We start from the raw sequence: 27851 nt of genomic DNA on the forward strand, positions 1-27851 counted from the left end.
GCATTTGGGTGCGCTATTTTATATTCTGGTATAAGGAGAGCGTTTGTACTGTAAATTGGACTCTCACAGGGCAGGCTGAGTTAAACCCAAACGCCGAACATGGTCTCAAGCAGTCTTCTGTAGTAATACTGCTCGAAGGTAGAGACAGACAGCAAAATTACTAAAATTGCAGCACATAAACATAAGCACTGACTCAGGAGAGGATTTACAAATGCATGTCACAGTTTTCATATTATTTCTGGAAAAAACAATTGAAGATCAGTCATCAAGTCTCTTCACATAAGAACTACGCTCTACTTTGTATCTGGCTTCAATGTGACAAAATCTGAAAAAGTAAATATTTTGTAATTTATGTGTAAAGCAAATAATTTACAAAATGTATGTGCTTTACACATAAATCATCTGTCTAAGCTTCGTGTCTTCTGCTTTACCGCAGACTCTCCAAAGCAGTGAGGCTGTGCTGCAGGTGCTTGGCCTTGTGCTAGCATTTGGCAACTTCATGAACGGAGGGAATCGGTCTCGGGGACAGGCTGATGGCTTCACCTTGGACATCCTGCCAAAACTGAAGGATGTCAAAAGCTGCGTGAGTGTGTGTTGGTGTGTTATTGCTTTAAAGGTAAATTTAGATGTATACATTTGAATGACCAAATCTTAAATTTTCCACATCCATCCCCCTGTGTCTCGAGTTTAACGTTAGAAACTATTGTCTTATTTTATTTCAAAATCATTATCACATTTTCAGTTGTAATTTTTTGGATATGAAAGAATCTCGCAGGCCCCATATTCAAAAGCCGTTAAGAATTTAGACTCCAAGTCTGTCTGTTTACAACTCGAAGTCAGTATCACAACATACTCAGTGTGTCCTTAAAAATCCCATAAAAGGAAAGGGTGCCGTGCGTGTATGTAGCAATGGAACGAGCAAGTACTGAAACTTTCCACTAACTCTGAGTTATGATGACTAGTCTGGCACAATTGTGTTTTGTTGCATTGCTCTTCCATTGTCTTGATTTATTACCAGCTTCTCAGATCGCTCTTCGTTTTTATGTCAGCACAAATAAAAACATGCTGCTTCAAATTAATAAATAAAAGATGTTGGTTTATTTATTTTAATGTTTTTCTTTCTTGTCCTTTTTTTTAGGATAACTCTACAAGTCTTTTGTCTTACATTGTTGCTTACTATTTGAAGCACTTTGATGAGGTATGTTTTGGTTCCTGTTTATTTGAATCACTCCCCTGTTTTAGTCTGATTTGCTTAGAAATCCTTCCAGAGCTCTCTTTTCATTTCCTCTCTTGCCAGAGGATACCATGGCTTATCCTTTATCAAATTATTTATTTTCCCTTTTCTCATTTGCAGCAGAGACAAATCTCTCTTTTTGTTATTCTCATACGACGTTTTTTTGTTCTGCCTTCCCCTCTTCATCTCTGGCTTATGTTCTGCTTTCTTCTGGCTTCATTCAAATCTTCAGTTGGCTCCCTGGCACCGCTTCCAAAGAAGTGTTAGCATAAATAATTTGCTGCTCCAGATGAAATGAACTCAGTAACTCAGCCTGCCAAAAACAACCTGCGCGACATGGCTGTAGCTCATGTAATGGCCTTTTAGAAACTCGGATGGTGAGAAATGACACGTAGTTTCTGCATTAAGGATGATGTTCACTATTTATAACACTTTCTGTCCATTTTTTTTTCTAAAACATTTAAACTGTTGACAAGTCTGTGTCTGTCTCTGACGGCATTTATTTAAATCTTGCCTTTGCGTGTTTGGGATGGAGAGGCCCTCCCCTCCTTGAGGAAGATTGACTGTGACACAGTGGTGTGTTTTGCATCATATCTATTTTTTTTTCAGGCCTGTATGTGTGTTGTCATTTATCAGGATGCTGGCAGAGAGACGTGCCTCTACCCTCTGCCTGAGCCCCAGGACCTTTTTCAAGCCTCCCAAATGAAGTTTGAGGATTTTGAAAGAGATCTGCGCAAGCTGAAGAAAGATTTAAATGGTACTGCCGCTAACCTACATTACACTTATTTATTTTTTTTGACGTATCCATCAATTTTAAAGTGTAAATTTGGTGAAAGTCTACAAAATTGCAAACTTTGGGTGTTGCTAAGAAATCTAATTATGTTGCTATTGCATTGGCAATTTGGTTTATCACCTCGTAAATCATTTTTTAAAGAAATCATCTGAGACGCATTTTAAAATTGGTATTTGCAAAATGTATCGTAATTTTCCAATCTTAACCAGCTATGGTTACGCGTGGACTGAAGAGGCAGATCAACAGAGAGATAGCATCTGTTTGTCGTACAGACGAGGTAACCAGAACCACATGCGACTCTTCAGATATACCTCTGTCAGACCTGGCATGCCATTACCGTTTCACTGAAGTCCAAGTTCAGAATATATGAAGTTTGCAGTTGTGGCCAGGGAATTTGCTCTACCTGTCCACCCTCTTTCATCAACTGCACTAGCAAAGCTGAATGTGGCTGTGAAGAGAAAAGGATTGTTCATCACTCTTTCAAAGACTGACTCATATTTTCTTTTATTAGATGATCTTTAGCCATTTGCTTGCCAACCACCCACCGTTTTGGCAATTGAGGCATGTAAATCAGTTTGTTTAAAATCTGAAAGGCGTAATACAAGAGTAGTGGAAGTGTAGGACGTTCAAAAATAGTTATTCAACAAATTCTCCACAATGAGACCAAAAAAACAAAGCCGTCACAGCCCTGCAGACCTGAAGTAGCTACCAAACAAATGTTGATAATCTATTAATATGTTGAAACTGTCAAAGATCATTAGTAGTAATATTACTATTACTACTATGTAGTAATAGGAATATTTATTATGAGGAAGATAAAACCTGATCAGAGGAATGCTCCCATCAGGTTTTTTGCTGCTGATTCTGATACCGATCGCCTGGAATGACTGTTAATTTTTCGCTTTAGATATAAATGATACTATGTTATCTGGCAAAATGGAAAAATTACCTGGCAATAAATTCACCTAATGTCTACATTATATTAATTACATTATATTAATATATTGACAGACATAATAGGCATATTTTAATCCATATCTAAAATATTTCCTTTTTTAAGTTGTATGCTGTAGCTTTAAGCAGACGTTCGGTGTGAGACTTCACTGTCTGGTGGAGGTTGAGCGGCACTACGTCTGTGAAATATTACTGCCAGTATCGTGTAGCAACAGAACACAAGCGAGAGCAGAACCAGCGTCTTACACCACCAGCTCGAAGACTTGAATTATTTTTCGGGTTATTTGTTTAGCTTTCTAACCGTGATGCTAATCCGGGTGAGCAGGGCCGTGCAGAGACCACTAAAGGGGCAGGTGCTCAAAAAAAAAAAAAAAAAGGGCACATCTAACCGCATTTTAGGACCGAATATGAACAAAGCCTCTCAGCTTTCAGAGTTTAATAAACAATGATAAATAACAAAATTGTGAGATATACAATCAAAGCTAAGGAAAATCTCCATATAAAGCATACAACTATGCATATGTAAGTTATTTTATTAGTAATTTCTTTCTGCAGGTCTATTTTGTTATAAGAAAGTATTGACATATTCAAACCCGCAATTTAGCAAGATATGTAAATCAGAGCTAGACCACCAGACATATTTTGTCTTTACAGAATTAGACTATTAAAAATATAAACAAGGGCACAATGTAACCTTTTAGTGACTGTAATCTATAAAAAAGAGCTGCCTGTTTGCTGCAGTGGAGATGAAGATGGTCCATACTGGAAAGCAGAGCTGCATCAAACTTTAATGTGGAACTGCAGAAAAAAGAGAAAAACAAAACCAAAAATGTAATTGTTAATGCATGTCACCATGAGAAAAGCCTACTGAGTTTAACTTTAAAAACTTTTTTCTCACATGACATCGTGGGCAGGGCCCAAAATCACAACAAAATATTTCTGATGTGTGCAAATAAAAGTTTATGTTTGGCAAATAACTTTTGTTCACAAGACAAAAATGAGTTATTTAATTTAGAAAAAGTTAAACAAAACATTTTGTTTTTAAAAAAGAAATCATTACCATTCCAAAAGTTTTGATTACAATTTTATTTTACTTAACTGAGGATAATTTTATTTTCATTGAATAATTGAGGGGGAAAAATTACTTTATACTCTGCGAACCAGACCCTAAACTTACTTAAAGTCTGGGTTGAGTTTTTTCCCCTTCATTTTATTACATTCATTATATCTATCATGGTAATTCAGGGTGAGTTATTTTTAATTCTAAAAGAATATCCTTGTTGGACAATTATTTAAGTGTAATTCTCCTTCAAGATACATTTACCTAACGCTAGAATAAATGCAATGTACGTTATGCAGCAAAGGAAATTAGACTTATATCCATTATGGAGATGATCGGTTTTGGACAGGCGATGTGCCCCCTGTTGCATAAGCGATACTGAAGAATGACTGATATCATTAACATACAGGGAAGAAGCTTTTGGTTATCTTGCTTTGCTAGCAAAGTCGTTAGCTAGCAGCTAGCTAATATCACAACAACAACAGCCTAATGTCTGTATGATAAAAATACTGAATCGATAGATAAGAACAGTTTCTCCTCACCTGGCTGTCTCCTCCCGCTCAGYAGTTCTTCAGAGAAAGGCAGACGCAGAGGCCTGTCAGTGTCTGTTGTATTTCATTACCTCTCKGCTTAAACCGCGACTCCGAGCTGAAGCAGAAACGATACTTCAACGTTTTCCGTCATGTGACAAGTAGCAAGTCTACTCCACTTTATTCACCAAAAACATTTTTTTTTAATTCACCAAAAACTGTTCTGTAACCTGGAACGTTTGCTACGTTGAGCTCCACAGTTAGCCGCTTTATCTCACTGCGGGAGAGGCAATTGCATCATGCGTCACGGGCAAAAGGTCAAAGGTAACAAGGTGACCGGGGGGCTTATTATGTTGTACAAAAAAAAAAAAAAAAACAGCAAAAAACATTTTTAGTACATGTTATTATGTATCAGAAGATAATAATACAAAAAAATTAAAATAAAAAAAAAATAAAAATGGGCACTTGGGGGCAAGGAGCAAAAGGGGCAGGTGCTCAAGCACCCCCAAACCCCCCTCTGCACGTGCCTGCGGGTGAGTGTTAATAGCTGTGCGCTTCTTTACCGGCCGCTCCGGATGTCATGTTTTTCCCCGCATTGAGCCTCGATGTAGCCAAACTCCATCAAGTGCTTGTTTTTTTAAATGCCATATTAGATTTTTTGTGTTGATGAATTTTGACGTGCTTCATCCCCGAGGTAATTTTCCGCCGCAACATGCAAAGGTCCTCGTTCACGCTCAGAGCGTTATAGTTCACGACAGGATTTGTTGTCACACTTGCGAAGTGAGATACAGGTGATTGGCAACAAGAGACCATAATCTGTGATCACCGATTATATACTTTTTCACGGAAATTGGCTGATTATGATCAGTGGCCTAATAATCGGCACACATATGGGGAAGATTTTTTTGGAAATGAAATGTGTCACAAAAGGAGCCCGTAGGGACGAAGGCTGAATGTTGCTAGCTGGTGGTAAGTTTGCTTATTAATTATCTTCATTTAATTATAAACAGTGCAGTAAAGATATATAACTTAAGTTGGTTTCATAAATAATTATTTTTTTTTATTTTATTGTGACATGTATGATTATTACAATAGGAATCATTCAGCTTCATATTATAACTGCATGGAGGCTGTTTGTTGCGACTTATACTTTAATTCATAAACTAACCTGGTTTTAATTAAGCTCCATAAGACAAAGAGACTTTGATATTGTGAGGTTGTTGTTCTAACTCGTTCATCAATGTTTTTATCTTCAACATATGTTTGCAGTCTAAGCAAATGAAGATGAAGGAGGAAGCCAGAGAGATCAGGTGTTAGAAAACCTAAAGACTTTTCTGTCTCAGAAGAGGATCTGACTCCACCAGATCACCAACCAGCTCTGAAGATGAACCTTCACATTGTCTTCGTGATGTAAGTTTGGTTTTGTTTTTTCAATGAAGAGCTAGCTACATTTCAACAACAAAAACTGCTGTGTTACCAACACCAAGTGCTTAACATGATTTGATTTAAAGATAACTGGAAATAATTTTTCTCTTCTTGTTAATCTAACATTTATCTTTAATTTTTTTTTTATTTGTTGCTGGCATTCAGGGCCCTGTGAACCCTGCCTCTCATCTGATGGCTGCTGGAGATGGGCACCACCAGCCCCCCTCACCACCCTGCAAAGATCAGTGTGTTCAGATCATGGATGGAAAGATTTTAAGGTAGTTTGTCTCCTTAAGTCCACACGTAAAACAGCTTCATAGTTAATGCCAACATCAACTGACTCTATGACATTGCTGACTATTTTTTTCTACTTCTAACATAAACAGGCAAAGAAGACACCCCAGGCATCCGGTCCCAATCATCATGAGTTCTGATGATGTCACATACACAGCGAGTACAAGACGTCTTAAAATTGTAAGTATTATTTTTTTATTTGCCATTTTTCTGTCTTCTTTAAAATGCAAATGCTTTCTCTGTTTAATTGCTCTATTGTTCTTTTTTGTAGGTTTCCGTAAGGTGCAGTGAACGGAAATGTTCTGTCGTTGATCCTCACTTTCATGTTGTATTGTCACACTTAAATTTTCATGTTCATTGTGTTCACTTTTGATGTGTAAACTGATCATTTATGTACAGTTCATAAAGTTGTGAGTAAACTTGGATAATTTTAAAATGTCGGTAATAAAACAAAATATTTGAATTACCTTGAACATCTTGTGTAATTAATCTTTCCATGTAACTGTAGCCTAAAACAATGAAAGTACTGTAGTGTAGTTATGCATGTAATGTACAAAGTATGACTTATGAGTAATTAAAACTGTACTTTATTAGCAATAGCAGTAAATCCAAAATAAATAAGTGTAATTTAAATGTATTACTAATATATTAGTAGTATATTAAAAATAAATTAAAAGTATATTTTTAATATAATTCTATGATGGAATTCGTACACTCAATATGGCATATTTTTGGAATATTTCTCTTGAATACTACATAAAAAAAGTATACTTAAAGTATACTAAGTACAACTTTAAGTTGTTCCAAAAAAGTATGTTGAGTATACTAAAGTATACTAAAAGTTGTAATTTAATACTATTTAAATACAACTAAAGTATACTAAGCACAAAAAAAGTTGTTCCAAAATAGTACTGTTTAAGTACATCAATCAAAGTATGTTAAAATTTAGCATACTAAAGCATACTTTTTTTTTTACTTGGGTAGGCCTCCAACAAGCTAAATTACTTCTGGTGAGGGAATTCAGCCTTTTGACTCAGAGCAGGAATATGCATCCAAAGTTGCAGGACGGACTTGGGCGCCCATGCTCTCAGGTGCTGACCATGCAAAAGCACATCAATTCATGCAATACCTGCATACTTCTGTATTAGCTAGCGAAATCAGATGAGTGCTGTAACAGACGTTGACATTAAATGTAGTTTTCATTGGGGGAGGAGGGCTCATCATTAGAAATAGCTCTGGAAGGACTCTGGGACATTCACAAATAATCCAGTATAGAGAGAGCACTGTTCCTTTTTGGCTGACTTACCGCATGGACTATAAATTTCCCAATCCCTACTTCCCCGTTCACTTAACTCATGGCCTCTTGAGTGTTGAGCTGAGTTTGAGTACCTGTTATGGTTGCAGATGGAGCGTGACAACGTCTTTCTCCGTGGGTTCAGGCCTACCTAGTTTCTAAAGGTTTCCCAGTAGTCATTATGATTTTACAGCCACTTATTTACTTATTCAGCAGAGGTGTATTGAAGAAAACTCGGCTTGGCTCAAGTATGACAAGAATTTGCAGTTGCCTTACAAGTGCCCGATGGGATGCTGTTTCTCTATAATAACTATTTCCTTCTCATTGCAACCACGTCTTGTTGTTTCAGCATGCTTGGGTGAAACTGAAAAAGTTTGCAAGGTTTCCTCCGAAGAGAACCTGCAACCCTTCAAGGAAAAAATGGAGGACTTTCTAACACAAGGTGAGTCTATTTTGACATCACTTGACAATTACTAAAGAAAAAAAAAAGTAATGGTTCAAGAGACCACGCAAAGCATGTCATTTGTAAAACAAACAAACAAATACCTTAATTCAAAGTTCGATTTTTACCATATTTTATCCATTATTGACCAAAGATAATAGGGCACTGAAAAGGTTATACTGCAGGGATTTTTTTTTCTATTGTAAGCAGAAAGAACTGTGTGACAAGGACAAACAAACAAGAACTCAATCAGCCTTTAAAAAAGGGCTGCACAGACAGAGAAGAATGCTTTTTAGTAAACAGTTCTCTGGCCAGATGAGTTGTTTGAACTGAAATATGTGGCATTCATTTGGCAAAGGGACGATGTATTCAACTTCAAAAACAATTCATTTTGATTCAAATGTCGTGTTTTTAAGGCTGTAAAGAAAACATGGGAGACCTTTCCAGATAAAACCTGGGTATGGGTCACATTAGACCTTCAGAAAAAGTTTGGTTTTCACAGCAGCATACCGACAAAAGAAAGAATGCTTTCAACCTTAAACAGTTTGTGTGTTTTTTTTTTGCCTAAAAATAAAAAAATCCTGGAACCATTTGGTTCCTTTGGGGGCAAATCAGAGTTTGGGTACAAATTTTTACAATGTATCAGTAAATATAAACTGTGTTATTTTACACGTTTTGATCAAACATACTTTATGACCAAATAATGAGGTCTTCAGCTCGTCAATCTTTCACTGTCAAGTAAAACCAGGGATATATCGGGGAAATAAGTGAAAATCCTGACTTCAAAGTCGATCCATTAGAAACAGGAATAACTGGGAAGCATAAGCAAAGAAGAGACTGTGTGTGATATGTATTTTATTCTCCATGTCCACTAGTTGGGATCAAAATTTTTCCAAGGAAGGGAGGTAATGCTGGTTTGAATAAAGACGTTAGAATATGCAGTGTGTCCCAGTTTGCTGTGTGTAGGGATTGCAGACAGTTCGGGAAGCCCAAACAGAGATGATCTAACATTGAGATAGCTCACAATGTATAGGACATCAGACTTCTGCCTCTAACATCTTAGGTCAAGACTGCATTTGCAGAAAAAATGGGGGTGGCAATGCACTATAGCTTGGCTGAAGAAAACAGTTTGAATTAAAAATTGCTTCAAATCAGTTTCAAATTTCATTCAGTTTTCTGGTTGATGAAAATGCTCAGGCTGTTTTTGAATATTTTTGTGGTTGACATAGATCTCAAGGGTTCTGCATTGTCTTTAAATATTTGCTTATTTTAGGAATTTTTCAATATAATTTTTCTAAAGATTTTGATTGACTGTTCTGATTTGACTAAAAATACTGAGCTGAGTATTAAAAACCTTATAACAGGGCTAGTTTCTAATCTTTACAGTGAAACACTTTTGTGTAACTGTTTTTTTAGTTCTTTAATGTAGAAGACTATTCTTTGCTGTCAGTGTTATTTCAAACATGTCTTTGTTTTAATTTGTAACAAACAATATTCAACTTTGCTATCATCAATACATTAAAAAAAGCCTCTGTGCAAAATGGAGTTAAAACATGAACAGCTCCCTGAGTTTTTCATTCATCTCACCCCCCCCCCCCCCCCCCTTCAATGGCACTGCGTCTCCCTAGGGGGCACGCCCCACACTTTGGGAACCACTGTCTTATGTTGTCAAAATCGCAACACATTACTTGAACTTGAGTTATTGTACAGTATTGAAGATTTTGTAAGACAGTTTATAATATAATAGTCCAAACTTAAATATGGGTTAATTTTTTTTTAAATCCCATTTCTCTCATCTCATAAACCCAAAATCTTGTTTCATCTTGCGCATGGATGAGCTGCTACACGTCTCTCATCTGTCCCTCAGTGCTGACATTCCACCCAAAGGTCAACTAGTAACATGACTTTGGCGTAGGATAAAAAGCTTTGTGCTAATTTAAAAAGCAGAAACGACTGACGGTTAATGACACTACATAAAGTACATTATGTGTCTAGACATACTTTGAAGAAGTTCACACTTAGTTTTTGCAAGTCACATCTACAATATGCCAGGCAGGTGGAATTGAGGCTTTTATCCTAAAAATCGAACACTTTAGACAATGTCAGGGTATTTTAATCTACATCAAATGGGTAAGACCTAACATTTAATGCTTGATTTAACATAACAGGCCAATTGACATTCTTTATGGAGCCCTCTCGTTGACCCTGCATATATTCAGCTTGCTGTGGCTAGCCTTCCTGAAGGCCTCAGCTCACAATCTTCCACTTCTTTTATATTTAAATGAGAGAATAATATATAGCACATGTTATTCAGCGGTAATGTTCAATGTTCATTTTAAAGGAAGTCTCCAAATGAAAGCAGCCCACTTTTTTTTTTTTCCAACCTCCGTCCCGTCTCTTTTCGTGTTTCTCCGCTGTGTGTTTGAGACAAATATGGGAGCTCTCTCTTTGATGCAAATGATGAGGTTTTTCCCCTGAGAGCAGAATGTAAGCACTACAGCATGGATGTGTGTATCAGAGCCCTCCAGACGGGATTCTTTGAGTTCCTCTATTGCAGTGGGGGGGGGGAGTAAAAGCAACGGCTAAATGTCTTATTTTTGTTATTTCTGTAATTTCTAAAGAGCCTGAGGTTAAACTGTTTCTGGCTCCACAGTTTAAACCACTTTTGTTTATTTTCTGACCATGAAACTAACCGCAGAATAACAGTGGGAGCGGACTTGTTGGAGCTTGGCTGTTTGGTCTAGCTTGATTTTCTCCGCTCACTTCACAAATTCTCATGCATGCTGGTCTTTGATGGAGTCAATATGACCAGCACAAGAGCGCCAGCCATGTGATAATCTGTTTCTGATGGATGTAAAGACTAGTAGTAAGATTGACGTGAAGCTTTCACTCCATTTCAACCAGCTAAAACCTACGTCAACCTGCTCACATCAACACCTAAACATGAAAAACTCTAAGGTTTCATACCTCGTCGCTGTCAAATGAGTAGCAGACACGCTGATAGTTTTCGGGTCAAAATGATTTGTGGAGGAAGACATCATATCATAAGAGGACAGTAAAGATGATCAGTTTCTACAAAAGAGATCTACTGTTTGTGGTGGTTTGCAAAAGTATTCACATCGTTTCCACATTTTTTCATGCTGCAGGAACCAACTTCAACAGCCATGTTTTCTTTTATGTTTATGCCCCTTGTCTAGCTGGAAGGTGGACCTCTGCCAAAGACACCCTGATAGTCTTTCATAGCCTCTGTCTTCCAGGACAGCCTTGTATTTAGCTCCCTCCAATCACCAGTCTCCATGGCCGATCTGAAGGAAAAAATCCCCTTCCCTGTTTATTGCTGCCACCACTATGCTTCACTGGGGAAAATGGTGTGTTCAGGAGAATGTGCACTGCTATGGTATTCTAAGGTTTTCTAACAAACCTCCAGTGAACTCCGTATAGTAATTAAGTGACTTCAAAAGACAAAACTACATTTTATTGAGGCTATCAGAGAAAATAGGTTGCAACACTTGGATTTGTTTTTGAGAACTATATATCATTTATCTTCTTTTGTGTAATTCTGCACCGTTTGTGACCAAACAAAACCCCAACAAGAGGTGCAAGTAGAAGCGTTTCTCAATTGATTGTTAGTAAAATCTTATGAAATGTTTGTTCCAGGGACACAAATTCCTACTAATTTTACAAGAAGTCACATTTATTATGTTCGGTGTCTCTGAATAAATTAAGTAGCACCAGGGACAGAACTGTAAGCTGTACACTGATTAAGAACCGGTGTGTATTTAGCACTTATCCAGGCTTCAGAAGCAGTTCTCTTGGCAATAATACCCAATTCTTGCTCTATCTGGCTTCTGAAAGAAATATTATCTTCAGCAAGTCCTGAGTCTGCTCTGAGGCCTCTTCTTAACCTTCCACTCCTTGTTCTTGCCTTAAATTTATGTTCGGAAAATTATGAACAGAACTGGCAACAAAGGGCTGCCCTGGTGTAGACCCAGTACTTATTGGAGACAAATCTGCCTTGTCACAGATGCAAATCACGCTCCGGCTCTGCAGCAAATATTCCATAGCCGTGTGGCCCGAAAACCTCTCAAAACACCCACCCACTAACAGTTATAATTGTAAGCCTTTTAGAAGGCCACAAAACACAAACAATGGCATAATCTCCTGCTTACATTTCAGTGTCTGTGCAAAGGTTAACGGCTGATCATGTGTTCCACATTCCAATAAAATAGAAACCACATTGCTCATCCTAAATCAGCTATCAGCTCTGTCCTTTGTGACCCAGAGTAGACATTCTCACGGATGTTACAAAGCGCAGTTTGATTTCATTGGTGTTTGTTACTTACTCGGCAAGGTAGAGTTTTTTTTTTAAATGTATTTATTTTTTTACTCTCATCAACTATGACAGAACTCTACACCCAAGCGTCCTACCACCGGTTTCAAATGTTATGCTTACAACTGCCACCAACCACTGTACGACCACAGCAATAAACATGACCCACTTGGAGCCATTGTCTCAGTCTCCTTTGGTAAACCAGAGAAGGACTGCCAGAGGTAGGCGTTCAAGATCCCTTGGAGTAGAGCCTCTGTCAGGCATTTGAAGCACACTACCACTGGACTCTTGGATGCATTGTATGTATTTAGAAAGGAACCCCACCATCTGGTCTGACATTCCATCAATACTGGTGGTTCAGCTGGACTCCTGTGCATTGTAGTCTCCTCGCAGCAATGGAGACGCTCAGCTACAAGACCACTGGAAGACACAAAGGATACCTCTGCCAACTTAAACATGAAAGGCCATCATCTATGAAAATATGGGAATCTCAAAGCTTGAGTGTTTCAAGCAAGCCAACTTGGTGCAGACAGATTCTAGCCCCCCTTGGTGAATCCACAAACCCACAAATCCTTGCAACACCTCCTTCAGATGTTGTGTCTACAGGAGGGTGGTCCCAGGCAGTTTGTTTGGTTTATGAACTGTCTGACCACATGCTTTCCAGCGAGTCTCTTTCCCAGGCACTGGCCCCACAATGATTGTTCAGATGGGCCCTTAGATCAGGACCAAAAACTTTTTTTTTTGTTATACATCACAAATAACTAGCTGCCAGGATTATAAAAATCCAGACCCTTAGATTTCCATTAATGAGATCTTTAACTATTAGTCAAAGACATGGTTATAAATTTTCTTCAACACTGAATTTTCAAACGTGTCCTCCATAATGGCGAACCCTATATTTGTATATCGCATAACATGTTAAAAACACTGCGGCCCACTTGGATGACATTTAAGCATCTCACAATTTAAGGAGCAGTTCCTTTTAAACATGTGAATGTAAAATTTAATGTTTACTGACCTGGGCTTGTAATGTGTTTTTTTTTTTTTTTTTGGGGGGGGGGGTTGCACATAGCTGCTGCTGTTTTATCATTATGTGCAACATTCTCTGGTATGTACATGCAGTCACCTGTCTCCATTTGAAGCAACACTCGACAAAGAGCCTCTTGTTCTCCCATCTGCCATTCATCAGTTGTGCAACAATCATGACATTCTTACACTTAATCTGGTGGCACACCGCTTGAACCTGAAAGTGACAGCTGAACTGAATACTGACATCTTGATTTTTGTTTTATTTTTTTTATTGTGCACCTTGAATCGTAAACGAAAGATTTGTGTTAATGTTTAGACCCGAGTGATTTAACATACTTGTTTTATACTCTACAGCCAAGACTGAACTGGAAACACAGGAAAAGCAGCTAACAGACACTCAGAAGATGTAAGACTCAATTTCTTCAACATTTTCCCATGGCAACCTTAAAGAAGGGTAGTTTTTTTTTATTTTTATATTTTTTATTATCATTTCACCGGTTTACATTTGGGGCTTTGTCAACTGTTGAACATTTTGTCATACCTGCAAATAACTAAACTAAGTGGTAATGCAATTCAACCCAACTGTAAATGCAATTTTAAAAAATTCTTTAGAGATCTATAAGCTTTCTGCTTTGTCGATGTTTATGCTTCCTGCTTGGAAGGTGCAGGCCATCCTGCCAGGCCTTCTGCAGACTCGAGGCCCCCTATGCGTTGTCTGCGCTGTTTATCTAAGTGGAGCAGGAGTAGACAGCCGTGGCTCCAGGCTTCTGTTTCTGCTGGCTAGGAATGCGTTCCTATAGCACACTCCAAACAAAGCCAGGCCAACCTGTCTGTTATATTGATCCACTGCAAATGGCTGCCACATTTAACACTTGAACATGTGTCATCCACTTGTATATACATGTTTTCTTTTGGTGGATGTGTCTTTTTCTCCTAGTCATACACTTTCACTCTTCCTGTTAGAGCATTAGCAGGGTGTGGATGTAGAAAGCTAATGGGGCAGAAGGCAAGTACATTCTGTAACGAGTTCTGCTTCGGTCATGGTTGGACACCGTTTCTGACATGACAGCGTTGGCATAAATTGGCTTTCCAAGTCCGAAATCCACAGTCAGTCTTCGCCTTCTCCTCATTCCACTATCAAATGTCAGCTAAACCGCATTATTCCAAGATAAACTTTTATGCCTTGCATGTTTCTACTGTTCTGCCAGATTTCACAAGACTGAGTACAAGTCTCTGTAATCTGCTGTTGTAATAGTTTGGCCTTGAAGTGATTTTTTTTTTTTTTGCTCTTTTGTCCTCAGTTTTTTGGAATTGAGTGTGTCGTTCTCAGTAAAGCCCAAGGCGGGAGAGAAAGAAGTATCGCCCAACACATTCTTCTCCATTTGGCATGAGTTTTCTTCAGATTTTAAGGAACATTGGAAGAAGCAGAATAAGCTGTTATTACAGGAACGGTGAGAACATTTTACAACGTGACATTTTTAACTAAAACAAGTGTCTTGCAAAAGTATTCCTACTCATTAAACATTTTCATGTTTGGTTGACATTGGACAATTTTTTTTATGTTTTTGTATTTTGTGTGATGGACCCAAAGTAGGACATGCTTTAGAGGCAGATGTTTAAAATGTATATTTTTTAAACATTTAGTTTGAATATTTGTGGTGAGGTTTTGTTTTAAGCGCCCTTTGCTTAGTTCTTGTACGTAGTTCTCATGCAAACAATCCATGCAAGGTACACCACAAATGTGTGGTCAGATGGGGCCATAAAATATGCTTCACATGTTTTGTTTTTTTTTATACATATTTTATAATCACTATCACTAGATGTGCATATTTTATGAAGACTTTAAGTGATATAACTTCTTTCGCGTGACACTTAAGAGATGTCTATTTTCTTTTCCATTCAAGGAAATACAAACCTCGTGACAATGATTAAGTCTTGTTGACCTTGGACCATCATTAGAGATTCAAAATTTGTTGCTCTTTGGTTACTCTCCCCGACTTCAGTTATGGCATTAATAACTTGCAGTCCATCTCGTGCTGACTGGAGATCGTATCAGATTCATTCAAATTCAGGAGGAGAAAAGAGCGTAAATGATCCACATCGTTGTCGTCGCTCCAAAACCAAAAGCACTCACGCACCTTCCAGTAAGCCTCCGGTGGTTTGATGGATATAAAGATGTCGTTGCTTATGCTAACAAACAGTAAATTGGTCCATTATTGTCAATAAAGATTGAATTGTGATAACATATTTGAAAAAGGAGTTGGATAACACTGGTGGGAGGTAGAAGGGGGTTGACTGTTCAAAAGGAAAGGATAAAAAAATAAGAATTTGAAAGCATTAACTTTTTGCTCTTTGCTACGGGCAGTCATCCCAGTTCTTATTCTCTTTGTTTCCTTTTTACATCCCCAAAGAATAACAAACACTTACCTGTGCCTGTGCTGCGTTGTTTTGTAGTCCTGGCACATACTGAAGTAAAGACTAGGCATCTGATGGTAAAGCTGTGTTGCCCGTAACTTGCTGTACTTTCTCAATGCCAACATGGGTTGCTCCAGGCTGCAGTAAACAGTAAATCAAAACAGACGAGGGCCGACGTCTTGACAAACCCCTCAAAATCCCACACGACTACAGGCTGAATTGTCTAAAAATAATCATTTGTGTGAAGTGGTGTCCTCGTAATTATTTGCCCTTGATGTTTCCTTGAATCAGTCACCGCTGCTGGTCTCTTTCAGGGTGAAAAAGGCCGAGGAGAGCTTCAAACAAGCCAGACAGAAGGCCACCTATAACGTGACGACCAAAAACGCAACTGGAATAGTATGCCATATTCTTCCTTTTTTTTTTTTTCCACCTTTCTGCTCTTTCTCACTCGAGAAGACGATGCTGTTTCAAAATGCCTGTCTGCATATGAAATGTGAAGGTTATTGGGTGTAAATAACTCCCATCTATTTTTTGTATTTCACAGAAAGCAAAGCTGGGTAAGAAGATATGAGGCAGAAAATGGATGACTGCCGCTGAGCACAATCTACCACGGAGGATGTTAAAAATGATTTGTTTTAATTACTTGGTCGGTTCTTGAATTTAAGTGGACTTAATACGAAAGGTTGACCAAACAAAAAACTTAAGTCATTTTAACAGGAATATGTTCTTTGTCTCCAAATTGCATCTATTTTTTTAAAACTTTGGCATAATTGTGTTTCAACTTTTTTTGTGCAAGGTCCCCGTCGTATATTTGTTCCGAAAACATTTCCTTTTTCGTTCTGGTGAAAAGTGCATCTTATTTTTTTTTTATATGGGAACATGGTGCCTTATCGAAGGGTAGAGGTAGCAAATGAACAATGCAAAAACAGGTCTTATTTTTCCAAACCTCTCATGTAAATAACATGCATGATAAAGATAATAATCAATTTTACATGGGTTAAAATGGTTTGGATTTAGTCAACTTCACACGAGTGTCATAAATGTCTGATGGCTTAAATGTTTTCGAAGCAGCACCTCCTGTTACTTAAACCCACATATCCACATGGTGTGATCTGATGATTTCTATGTTGTTGTTTTTTCCAGTTAAACAACATTTCTTTATTAATATACTTTATTTTAAACACAATCCTATGCATGTAATTCATCTTTCTAGTTGTGTGACAGTGTGAATCCCTTTACATTTAAACATGCAATTGAATCCTGATCAGATTTTATTTTTAAATGAACAATACCAATACTGTTTTTAAATAACATTGAACATAAAAAGTGATATTTATTGAATAAAACCAAATATATAAATTTGCATTGAAACCGCTGGCTATTTAACATTGTCCTCTTTTGATACACAAGTGCATGCACTCTAAAGGGAGTTGTTTTATATGAAATAGATTTAATATATTTTAAAGAAATATACTTACACACATACATATACAGTATACATTTCATTGCACAACCATTACACAAGCTGCAGGATATTTTGCTCAACTTGCAGCCAAATTTCGAATCCGAACGAGCTGAAGCCACCGTCGTGGCGCTCGAAGTTTCTCTGTATCAACTCATCGCAGCTTCAGTTCAGTCAAGATGACGAAATGTAATGGTATGACTCCACACAAGGCAAAAACTGGCAAGGTAAGTGTCAGTTCATTTGCCATCAAACAGTTCATATCAAAGAAACAAGCTAGTTGCACTGCTCAGAAAATATCATTTTTAAAATACAATGGTCAGCATGATCACCCTGTGTCCATTAGACGTGTATCCCTTCAAAGTATAAAATTAGTTACACCTGGGAGAGAAAACATCCCCATTGTTCCACCCAAACGGCTGTATACCAACTTTGACTTGGACAAAAATGATTTCTAAAGTGATGAGTCATCTTGACCGCAAATCTCTGGTTAGTTCGATGTTGCCTTTATCACACAAGTTTTCTACGTTCATTTTTTGCTGGACAAGCCATTTTTTTTAGTATGACTTGACAATGTTCCTCACCCCTGACTCTGGCAAGTAATGCGGCAACAAAAATCTTTTAAGGTAGTCCTTCACAATTTTCCATGACCGGTCACATCCACAGACATGCATCGACACTGTTTGACTCTCTGCACCTTGCGGTGTCTGAAGGGGGGCTGCAGATCTGGGCAGTCTAACTGCACAGTGAGGTGTGTGATGCGGTGCGGCCTGCAAAAGGAGCAAGACTGGAAGGGCTCCTGGGCTTTATTGTGGCCCTTCCTTCCCGACCCTGAAGCTTGACCTCGACTGTGTCCATGACTCGAGCTGGGACCCAGATGCCGCGGGATGTAGAAGGAGTTGCACTGGCCGTAGCAGAAGCGGTTGACCACGGTGCGGCTGCGGCAACCCTCTTCACTGATCGTCTGGCGAAGGGGCTGGGTCTTGCACCAGTCTCTTCGGAGGTAACGCCGCTCAGTCACAACTAGGGCCTCTCGGCTTGAGGACAGGACTTCGGGTTTCTGCTGCAAAAGTCTGTGGGGGTGATCTGCAGACAGGTTTCCTTTGGCCTTGTGTGGGGATGGTATTGAGCCTTGGGGCCGGAGCTTTTTGGCCTCTGCAATGACGCAGAAGAACCCAGCAAGGAGGATGGGGATGGTGATTCTCCACAGCATTCTGCAAGAAAAAAAAAAAAAGTACAATGAAATGTAAGGCAAGAGTTTCACTTTTAGGATTAGTCGGTTCTGGATGTGGAATATAACAAGTCCAAGATCAATGCTGTTTGGTTCCTGAGTCATCCAGGTTAATATTCCACATTTGAATCACTTTTCACAATCAAGTCTAAAAGGCTTTCATTAATCTGAGTCGTCCTGTGGGGTTGCTGTCAAGTATGTGAGGCAAATTTACGTGCGGTGAAAATGGTACCGCACAGAAAGAAAAACCTCGAGCCCAAGAAGGAGCAGAAGATGAAATAAGATGACCTGTTTTTTTAGGGGTGAATGTGGTGTTGACTAACAACTCTGATCTAAATGAATGAAAGTACATCAGTTCAATGCAGTGAATGGCTCAGAGTAACCAGGATTCACAAAGGAATCTGGATATCACCTGTATGCAGGAGGGAATAAGACCCAAATGGACTTCTGCCAGCCTAAAACAACTCCAAATCTCAACAATCTCATAGGAGTTTGTATATTTTATCAACTTTAAATCGTATGTTAGGCAGTTTTTTGGGGTTTTTTAAAACTCAGGAGATGAGCGTTTAAACTGGAAACGGCATAGGACATGATGATCTTCCAGTGTGAAATTTAACCTTTCTTTTCAAAGGAGCAATCACAAAATACTACGGTAAGTATCAAGTTTTTTTTTTTACAAACTTTTACATGTTTGTACTTTTCTTTTCGGCACATAAGCTCTTTTGGCACATGTTTCACTTGAGATCATCGGTGGAGCCTCATCTCCAACATTCACTTCCTGTGTAAGTAATTGACCAATGAAAGAGATTACAGATACTGGTTCATGAAGCGGTGATAGTGCATTAACAGCTGATGTTTTGAGACTGGGATTGTGTTACAATGTTGTCCACAATCAGTGGGTTTATTCCCGCACTCATCCCCCTCAACATGATGTGCCCATGTACAAGACTCTGACCCCAGTGGTCCCTGCTGCACTGAGCATTTGGGTATGAATGCGTGCGCCCGTTTAAATGTGGCTGAGTAAACGCGGCTCTTTTGTAAATCACTCCGAGTAATCCATATGACCATAAAAGTGCTATAAAGGTTTAGTCCATTTACCATTATCTTCTAATGGACTAATCGTTTTTGGTTGTATATTAAATGAAGTTAGGCTTCATTTAATGTAAGCTGGGGGCTACAGTTTTTTCAGCAGAATGAGGTAAAGCAGTCGCACACTTCCAAACATGTCTGCAAGTGTGGTAGGCCTATTAAAGGTGAACCACCTTTTTGCAGTCCGACCCTGCAGGCATCATTCAGAAAATGAATCCATCACCAGGGCCCCCATTTGTCAGCATCTCTGTGTCATTACTTCTATTTGCTTTCCTCTCGGCTCTGCAACTCTTACAAAAATAAACAAAGCCCGACCATCAAAGGATACACTTAAACACCCATAACGAGAAGGGGAAGTTGATTTTATTGGTCCCGTTGCTGAGTAAAATAATTAGGTCTTTGCTTACTTTACTCATGAACTATGCCGCAGATATGTAAACAAGCATTAGAGAAGCCCATCTGCATGTTATTAGGGGAAGAGTTGAGGAATTGTACAGTTCCCCTTTGGGAGTGGGCTTTTTTTTTTCTTACTCTGTGGTGATATACTGTGGAGAAACCTGAACTGAGAGTGACCCATGGTGTCCATAAATGCCATTATGTATGATACTAGGGCCAGATCTGGAGAAATGATCTCTCTGCCATTCAGGATGGAGTATCTGCCTGAGTGCGTGCACTGTCAGTATTTGTGCCAGCACATTTTTGACCATCACTCGAGCATCTTTTCAGCAGATGTTGCTCTTGACAAGCATTGCATGACATCAAGTCAGACTTTCTGATGTGAAACCAAACTGCCTCAAGGACATTGGCGGCCGCTGCTACTCGCAGACTCTTCTTTGCTGTGTAAATTCGTACGCTCGCCTTTCTTCCTTTCTTGGACCTGCACCTCAGTCTGACATGGAACAAATTACTTTATCACAATCCACTTTGTTTTTAAGGCTTTTATGTTTATATTTTTTCCCGTGCTCTTTGAGTAATCGCAGCAGTGTTTCCGTAAGCTATACAGCAGCTGTTTGCTCATCTTGTAGAGATGTTGCACGCAGTCTGTTTTTTTTTTTCTCTTTTTTCTTAGGATGCCACACCATCTCACACACACACACACGAGTCAAGAGGTTCAAATAATTGGAGAGGAAGACTCCCGTTGGCTACTTTCATCGCCTACCGCATCCAGGAGTCTGACCTCCGTTTTTCCCGCAGTGATCTGTCTTCCATGTAGAAGTCTCATTTAGCAAAAGCTCAATCAACCTCTTCACTGATGACAGCCATTTTAAATGCAGGAACCCCTTGCCTGGGGATCAGCATCTGCATTCACTCAGTTTTCTCTCTTTCCTGTTCTCTTAGATATGCCCTGTAACTTGGAGATTATCCAAAGTCTATTTCAGTAAAGACTGAAGACTGATGGGATTGTCAATGAGTGCATCTAAAAGAATTTAAATATTGTATTAAAGTACAATATTTCTTACCAGTCATCTGAGAAAGTGAACGTCATTTTAAAGGGAGTCATTACACATAGCCTATAACAGTTCAATATTTGAATTTATTAAATTTGAAATATTATTACGGCTTTCGGGTAAAGAAGTTCCTGTCTCAGAGAGTTGCATCGCATTAGACCAATCCGAAATTGTGTGTTTTAAGCACAAATGTCAGGCTTCTAAGATGTCAATTTATCAATTTATATGCAGCAAAAACTTGGTTTTTCCTCCTCTTGCATAAATTACTGCATCAATACACCATGGCAAGGAGGCGATCGCGATCATGATGGTTGCCTTCAGGTCACCTGCCTTGTTGGGTCTGCTGTGTCTTATCTTCCTCTTGACAACAGCCCATATATTTTCTATGTGGTTCAGGTCAGGAAAGTTTCCTGGCCAATCAAGAACTGGAACACCACAATCATTCAACCAGCTTTTGGTACCTTGGGCAGTTGGCAGGTTCTGATTGAAAATAAAATCAGCATCTCCATGCGACTTGTCTGACTGTAGAAACTTCACACTGGACTTCAAGCAACATGGCATCTGTGCCTTTCCACTTTCCCTCCAGACTCTGAGATCTTGACTTCCAAATTAAATGTGGAATTTTACTTTCACTTGGAAAAGGATTCTGGACCATTGTGAAACAATGTTGCTTTTCTCCTAAGCTCAGGAAAGACGCACGCCTCTTACATTATCTGGTTTAGGAAGAGCTTGACACAGAGAATGCGACAGCTGTTGCCCATGACAATCCTCTCAAGGCAATGCTTGTTGCTGGTGGACCCTTTCCTGCCACACTTTCTCCCTTCCACTCAATTTTCTGATACAGAACTTTGTGAACAACTTGCTTCTTCGGTAATGACCTTCATTGGCTTTGCCTTCTTGTGAACGGTGTTTATGTCTGCCTTCTGGACATCTGTTAAATCAGCAGCATTCCCCGTGTTTGTGTAGCCTACTGACCCAGGATGAGAGATAGCTGAAAAAGTGAAAAGTAATCAACGGGTTATGGTTTGACACAATAAGTCTCAAATAATGATCGTTTTCATAGCATTCTCATTTTCTGGAACACTGAATTTTGGGTTTTCATTATCTGTAAGAGAAAAGGCTTAGAATAGTAATGATTCTCCATAATATGTGAGTTTCACTTTGTGAGATGACTGTCAAGAAATATTGGACTTTTATGCAATGTCCCAATGTTTTGAGATGTACCTCTGTATAAGGAGCATGACTGATGAACCATACAGCTGGTAGCTCAGGTTCCTTTCCACCCCAAACTCATCCTGAACACAACAGTCCCTGGCAACCTTTCCTCATCAGTTTCCATGGTAAACAAATTGAGGTTTTTTTGGGTTGGGATTCAGAGGCTTTGGGGGAGCCCAGAGGTGGAGGAGGGGTGCTTAGTGGTTTGGGGGCGGGGGGGTAGAGGGATGAGATGATGAAGCGGGTTTGAGATAGACAATCCTCTGGGAAATAAAACCGACATCTCTTGGGCTCTGTGGACATTCAAAAGACCCACATTTAAATAACCGGTCTGCCTTTTCGTTTCACCTTGACGCTAATCACGGCGCAGCCATCGAGACAGAAGGAGACTGTGGTTTCCAGTGTTAATCTTCAGACAAAACTGAGCTGGACCTTTTCCGTACGCTAAATACTAATATTGTGCACAAACACAGCTCTTTGTTTTACCAGAACCACAAATTCTTTGGATTTGCTTCACTGAACTGTGGAAGACCCTGGTTCCAAAATTCAAGCCTCTAATGAAATTACAAATACCAGAGAGGCTGCTGAGCCCCACACAAACCTTCTTTGAAAACATCCATTATCGTGAGTGGGAACGCGCTGTGTTTTATTTTTTAGAATGGCATGATAATGCCATAGTGGAGGTTTATGTCTGGAAAACAATGGGTTCTCTTTTCTAATCATCTACTGCAGTTTCCAGCTCGGCCCTTGGATGTATGACTATTCTAAATATTGGAGTACTGCATCACAGAATAAAGAGACGCTTTTCAAAGTCTTTCAAATTTGTACACACAGATGTATTTCCTTTAAACCATGTGCAACGTCTTCCCAGCATTTCTTCAAAGGCAGGTTAAAACAAACAAAACATGATGCCTCAATTACTGGTGCGTCAGAAAGTCTCACACAGAGACTGGTAAGTGCAGTTAATTACAGTAGAACTGCATTTAATTCACCGTGCAGCACAAGCCTCAATCACTCACGGCTAGCCGCACATGCACATGCACGAAGGTCCACACACACCAGAGCCTAAACCACATGCTTGCTGTCTCACACAGACTAAAACAGATACACAGGATGTACAATATAAGAAGGGGGGGAGGTGAGGGGATGTAGGGGAACGGTATAGAGAGGTAAATTAAATGTTTTCACCCTGAACCAATTACACAAAAAGGAACCATGTCATTATCTGTGTTTGCAGATTGTATTTTCCCAAACTACACTTGGCTGTTGGCTCCTTGACAGCTAGTGGTTGGAGTCTCTTTAGGGGGGCTTTGCAATGTAAATGTGTCTAATTCCAACATTGCCAGAAGGCCGCTTTAGGCACTCAGGGATGCCATTTGTCATCACAATCCATCTTAATAATGACTCTCAACCCTGATCTAATGCTTACGAAATTAAGTAGTGGCAAGTATAAAAGCTGGCTGCTCTCTCAGCGATATTAAATATTTTTACGGGAGAATGAAGGCAATTGGAGATAACGTGATAGTACAGGTATTCCCATAGTTGAAGACGTTTGCTCTTAAACGGCAGTTTATTGATTAAGAGTCAGTAAAAAAAAAAAAACTAATTGATCAAAACTGAATGGGTGTTAGTCGCAATTGTCCGTTGGTTTTCAAAATTGATAATGAATTTTAAAAGGCACTTTTCTGAAATTGAGCTTGAGTCACGCCCACTAAAAGAGGAAGCCACTAATATTTCTGGGTGGCATTTATAGCTGCACTGCTGCATTGTCTAATACATCTCTGACTGTAGCAATAGAATGGATTATTTTCCTGATTTAAAAAGTTAAAAAAACTTTGTCACTGAGAAAACGTTGAATATGCTGTAACAAAGTTAAACCCACATAAGTAAATCACAAACTGATCATGTGGAGAAAAGTGAGACTTGCATTAACATTGTGTTGCTCTATTACATAAATCATTCTGATAAAAGTAGCATAGGAAAATGATGATCTTGACACCCATAAACAGAGTAATAATAGCGGTCAACGAAATTTTGTATATTGAATTAATTTTTTTCATAAGCATTCACTCTCCATTTTGGTGCATAACAAGTAGATTGAACTTGCCATAGAGCACGTTTAAATCCCCCAGTAAGTTGTGGGTTTATTAGTCTTACAAAGTCTTACAAAGCTCAAATTGGTCCTGTACGCTTTACCTCCACAACTTTTGTCTTGAGTGGACATCGTTACACTGATTCCTAAAAAGTAATGTTATCACTGGCGATTTATTTGCTCAGTTCTCAGCTGCTTTAAGTGCCCTGTTTTTTTTCCATATTGTTTTTTTTGTGTCTTTTTTTATCTGCAATTTAGACAAAAATAAGTAAAACTGTACATTATGTACTAGAAAGCCAAATCTTCTGACTTCCCAGTTGGGAAAGCAACGACAATACTCAGTGAAGTCAAATTTTCTCCTTTTTTCGAAAGTCAGAGGTCGCAGACCTGACGAGAGTTCAGTGTCCAACATCGCTGCAATGCATAAACAATGTATTGAAAGTTTCCATTACTAACTACTCGATGAGAGCACCTAGTGGCTCTCAGTGTGATGACAATAAAGACTGATCTGTTCTATTTGCAAGAGAGACACTCTCAGATTGGGTCCGATGTTGTTCCAAACTTGGTGCTCCGACTTCTGAGACGGAACAAAAGCGGAATACAAAAATAAGCCGCAAGCTAGAACACAGTTGTAAAATTATGTCCTTTAATGTTTAATTATTTTTCATTGTTTCCCGTTTTGTGATTCTAATGTTAAATTTTTTTTTTAAGAGTCCTCAAGAACACTCCACATATAAAATACGTCACGCCAGAGAACACAATTTATTCATCCATAAGTTGTGTTCACTCCTTTCTTAAATCTCAAAGAGAATTTGAAATATATTTCTTATGCTTGCCCTTAAGGCATGACTTAGCAGAGCGTAGTGAGCCGACAAGCCTCTGCATGCCAGTGTTTATACTAGCTCTTCAAAACCATATTTGCTTCACGTTGTAAATGTTACCACAAGTAGATTACATTAGATTTACTCTATAATCTAAATCATTTGCCTTAGCTTTTCTTTTGAAGGAGCCTCTTGACATTCAAAGCACACGTTTCATATCTTCTCCAGGTATCTCTGGCAAACGTCCATTTAAAACTGACTCAGGGGGGGAAAGAAGCTTTCTGTCACTAAAGAAACAGCAGCGTGTCTGTACGCTAAATCCTCTTTGACATCAGAGCAAGTTGTACGAGGTGGTGCAGTCGCCGGAGCTGTAAGCAGGATCAGAAAGCAGGATCAGAAAGCAAACTCCCCACCATTCACCACCCGCATACCGTAGGAACACACGCGTTCGCCCACAAATATGTTCACACACTCACTTGGATACGTGTTAGCACACACACGATTCAACATGGACCCAGACAAACTGTAAATATACACCTGTTCGGACGAGCAAAGCGATAAAGACCAGAGGCGGGTGGGGGTTATGAAGCAAAACACAAGTGTGCTATGTTCATCATTACGTCTCTTTCTCTTCTTTTCTGCTCACTGGAAAATACTTTTAATCTCTTCAAGAGACACGGTACAACTTACTGTCATCACTCTCTAATTCTCTTACTCATAACACTAATTATCTGCAACCTCCAGCCACTAATTACAGTAATTCAGTTGACACTTTTATCCAATGGACACCTTAGAGGTGTGCCTTTTTTTTTTCTTCTTCTTCTTTTCTTTACACTGAGTGGCCCTGGTGGGAGTCCAGCCTGAAATATGGAATAACTGCAGAATTTGTGCTGTTCCAATTACATGGTTCTGTGCTTAGTCACCAAGAGGCTCAGTGAGTCACTCGGTCTCACATTCACGTGGGAATTGTCAAAGCAGAGCTCAGAGAAGAACCCTTTTTTTTTTCTCTCCCCCCAATTAAACTGTAAGGTCTGATGTAGCTGTATCCTGTTATGCTCTGTAAAATAGCTTCTAATTAAAATGTTACCACCTCATGCGAATGTTAAATCGGAGTGACATAATCAATCAAAGCCCTATCGATTTTTGCGTTTCACAAATTTGCATCAATTTGAAGTCGGAACTGTTTACCACCACGAACTATACAAATGATTTTTGGGAGGGCAGGGAGAATTTCAGCTTGCTTGGTTGTATACATCCTCCTCTAACCCCTAACCTTAACATTTACAGACGTGTTCTCCATATTCAAGCACGACACATGGTCCATTTACCTCTCACCACAGTGTGCAGCAGGATAACGACGTGAAGATGCATTCAAGGGAGCTCATCCACCTTCAGTGGTCCTCGTGTCCGCTTCCTGCTTTTGGTTTCCATGGCAATGTAATCTCTAGTATCCTCCAGTTTGTCGCTGCTCCTCTTTCCTTCACAATAAATACAGTAGAAAGTGCTGAGCCTGCTCAGTTTCCCATTGTCCTGGGTGTGCAGCACCTTATCTGCCTGTCTTCAGTAAGTCTAAAGGTTTTCTCCTGTTTTTCGTTTTAGGCTGACAAGAAAAGCTGCAGTTCAGTCACAGTAAGCCCACTTCTTAGTGCTGTGGAGACTGTCTGCACTCAGTCTTTGGGAGGGTTTGAGTCACTTTAAAGCCTGCCTTAGTTTGAATCCCTTGCACCCCACCTCCTTTCTTAAAACTGGGAGGGTTATTTCCTATTGGCCGTGTTCATTGTGGGAATCGAACCAAAATTCACTGCTTTCGTGAATATCTGTCTCAGTCAGTGTGCCTCAGTCTGTCTTTTCTCCAGTCCAGTCGGTTTTCAGAGGAAAAGGCTGGTTGTTTGCTAAACCACTTAAGGCTGACTAATTAATCCATCAAGCACTTGAATGAGAGATCAAGCTTGTCAATGCAGAATAGAGACCTTGGCTAAGAATAAGTCTTTCCCAAAGAGAAATGGTAACGGATTAGGTTATGTGGAAGTGTTTATTTCCCGTGAGCTTTTATAAGCTTTACTGTTTTACAACTTAAAACTTCAGTGTATTTTATTACGATTTTATGAAAAAACACCTTAAAAATCAGTGAATAATTGTGTAGTAGAAAGAAAAAGATGCATGGTTTTCACATTTAAAAAATATGAAAAATGTGAAAATTGTATATTCTTTATTCTGATAACTTAAAGTGGAAAAAAAATAGAATTCAAAAGTCACCTTATTTTTTTTAATGAACCATCTGTTGTAAATTATCGTAAGTACGAATACGTCTGTTATTGAGACTATGAAGGTTTGTTATAGATCCTTATAGCATCATAAGGACCAAGAAACACAACAGCTAGGGATGATATAAAGTTTGAGGAAATGTTAGGTTACAAAATAATTTATCCATTCTTTATATTTATCATGGCACAACGTTCAAACCAAAATGTATGGCAAATAATCAATGCATTGTCAACTTAAACGCTAGACCAGAAGAGGGTTTGTCAGTTGTTTCTCACAAACACCATGTTGTGCTTTCCATAAGTCTGGCCTTTTGTAGAGCAGAGGCAAAAATAGCAATAAGAAGACCTGTTCAGATTAGACAAGTCAAAATTAAGCATTTTAGCCTAAACGCAAAGTGACACGTATGAATGGGGAAAAAAATAAAAGAT

General features: G+C 39.0%; 2 protein-coding genes across 4 annotated transcripts in view; one reads left to right on the forward strand and one right to left on the reverse strand.

The window, feature by feature from the left end:
- fmn2a (formin 2a) overlaps positions 1–16500 on the forward strand; it is a 44318-nt gene extending 27818 nt beyond the window's left edge. Inside the window, exons 11-18 of one of the 3 annotated variants that reach the window (XM_008429245.1) lie at positions 437–583; positions 1139–1198; positions 1871–1991; positions 7934–8026; positions 13740–13791; positions 14687–14836; positions 16115–16196; positions 16345–16500. In XM_008429245.1, the coding sequence (XP_008427467.1) occupies positions 437–583; positions 1139–1198; positions 1871–1991; positions 7934–8026; positions 13740–13791; positions 14687–14836; positions 16115–16196; positions 16345–16371 (732 nt within the window). In that variant the 3' untranslated portion in view covers positions 16372–16500. The other 2 variants (XM_008429246.1, XM_017309114.1) reach the window with 2 other exon arrangements.
- Positions 16501–17108: 608 nt separating this feature from the next.
- grem2a (gremlin 2, DAN family BMP antagonist a) lies at positions 17109–26852 on the reverse strand. Its single transcript, XM_008429248.2, has 2 exons — positions 26487–26852; positions 17109–18476 (listed from the first exon to the last, which is right to left on the reverse strand). The coding sequence occupies exon 2, from the start codon at positions 18473–18475 to the stop codon at positions 17897–17899; it is 579 nt and encodes a 192-aa protein (XP_008427470.1). The 5' UTR covers position 18476; positions 26487–26852; the 3' UTR covers positions 17109–17896.
- Positions 26853–27851: the final 999 nt, after the last annotated feature.

This window comes from Poecilia reticulata, linkage group LG15 (genome assembly GCF_000633615.1).
Source record: "Poecilia reticulata strain Guanapo linkage group LG15, Guppy_female_1.0+MT, whole genome shotgun sequence".
In the NCBI taxonomy this organism is placed as follows: Eukaryota; Metazoa; Chordata; class Actinopteri; order Cyprinodontiformes; family Poeciliidae; genus Poecilia; species Poecilia reticulata.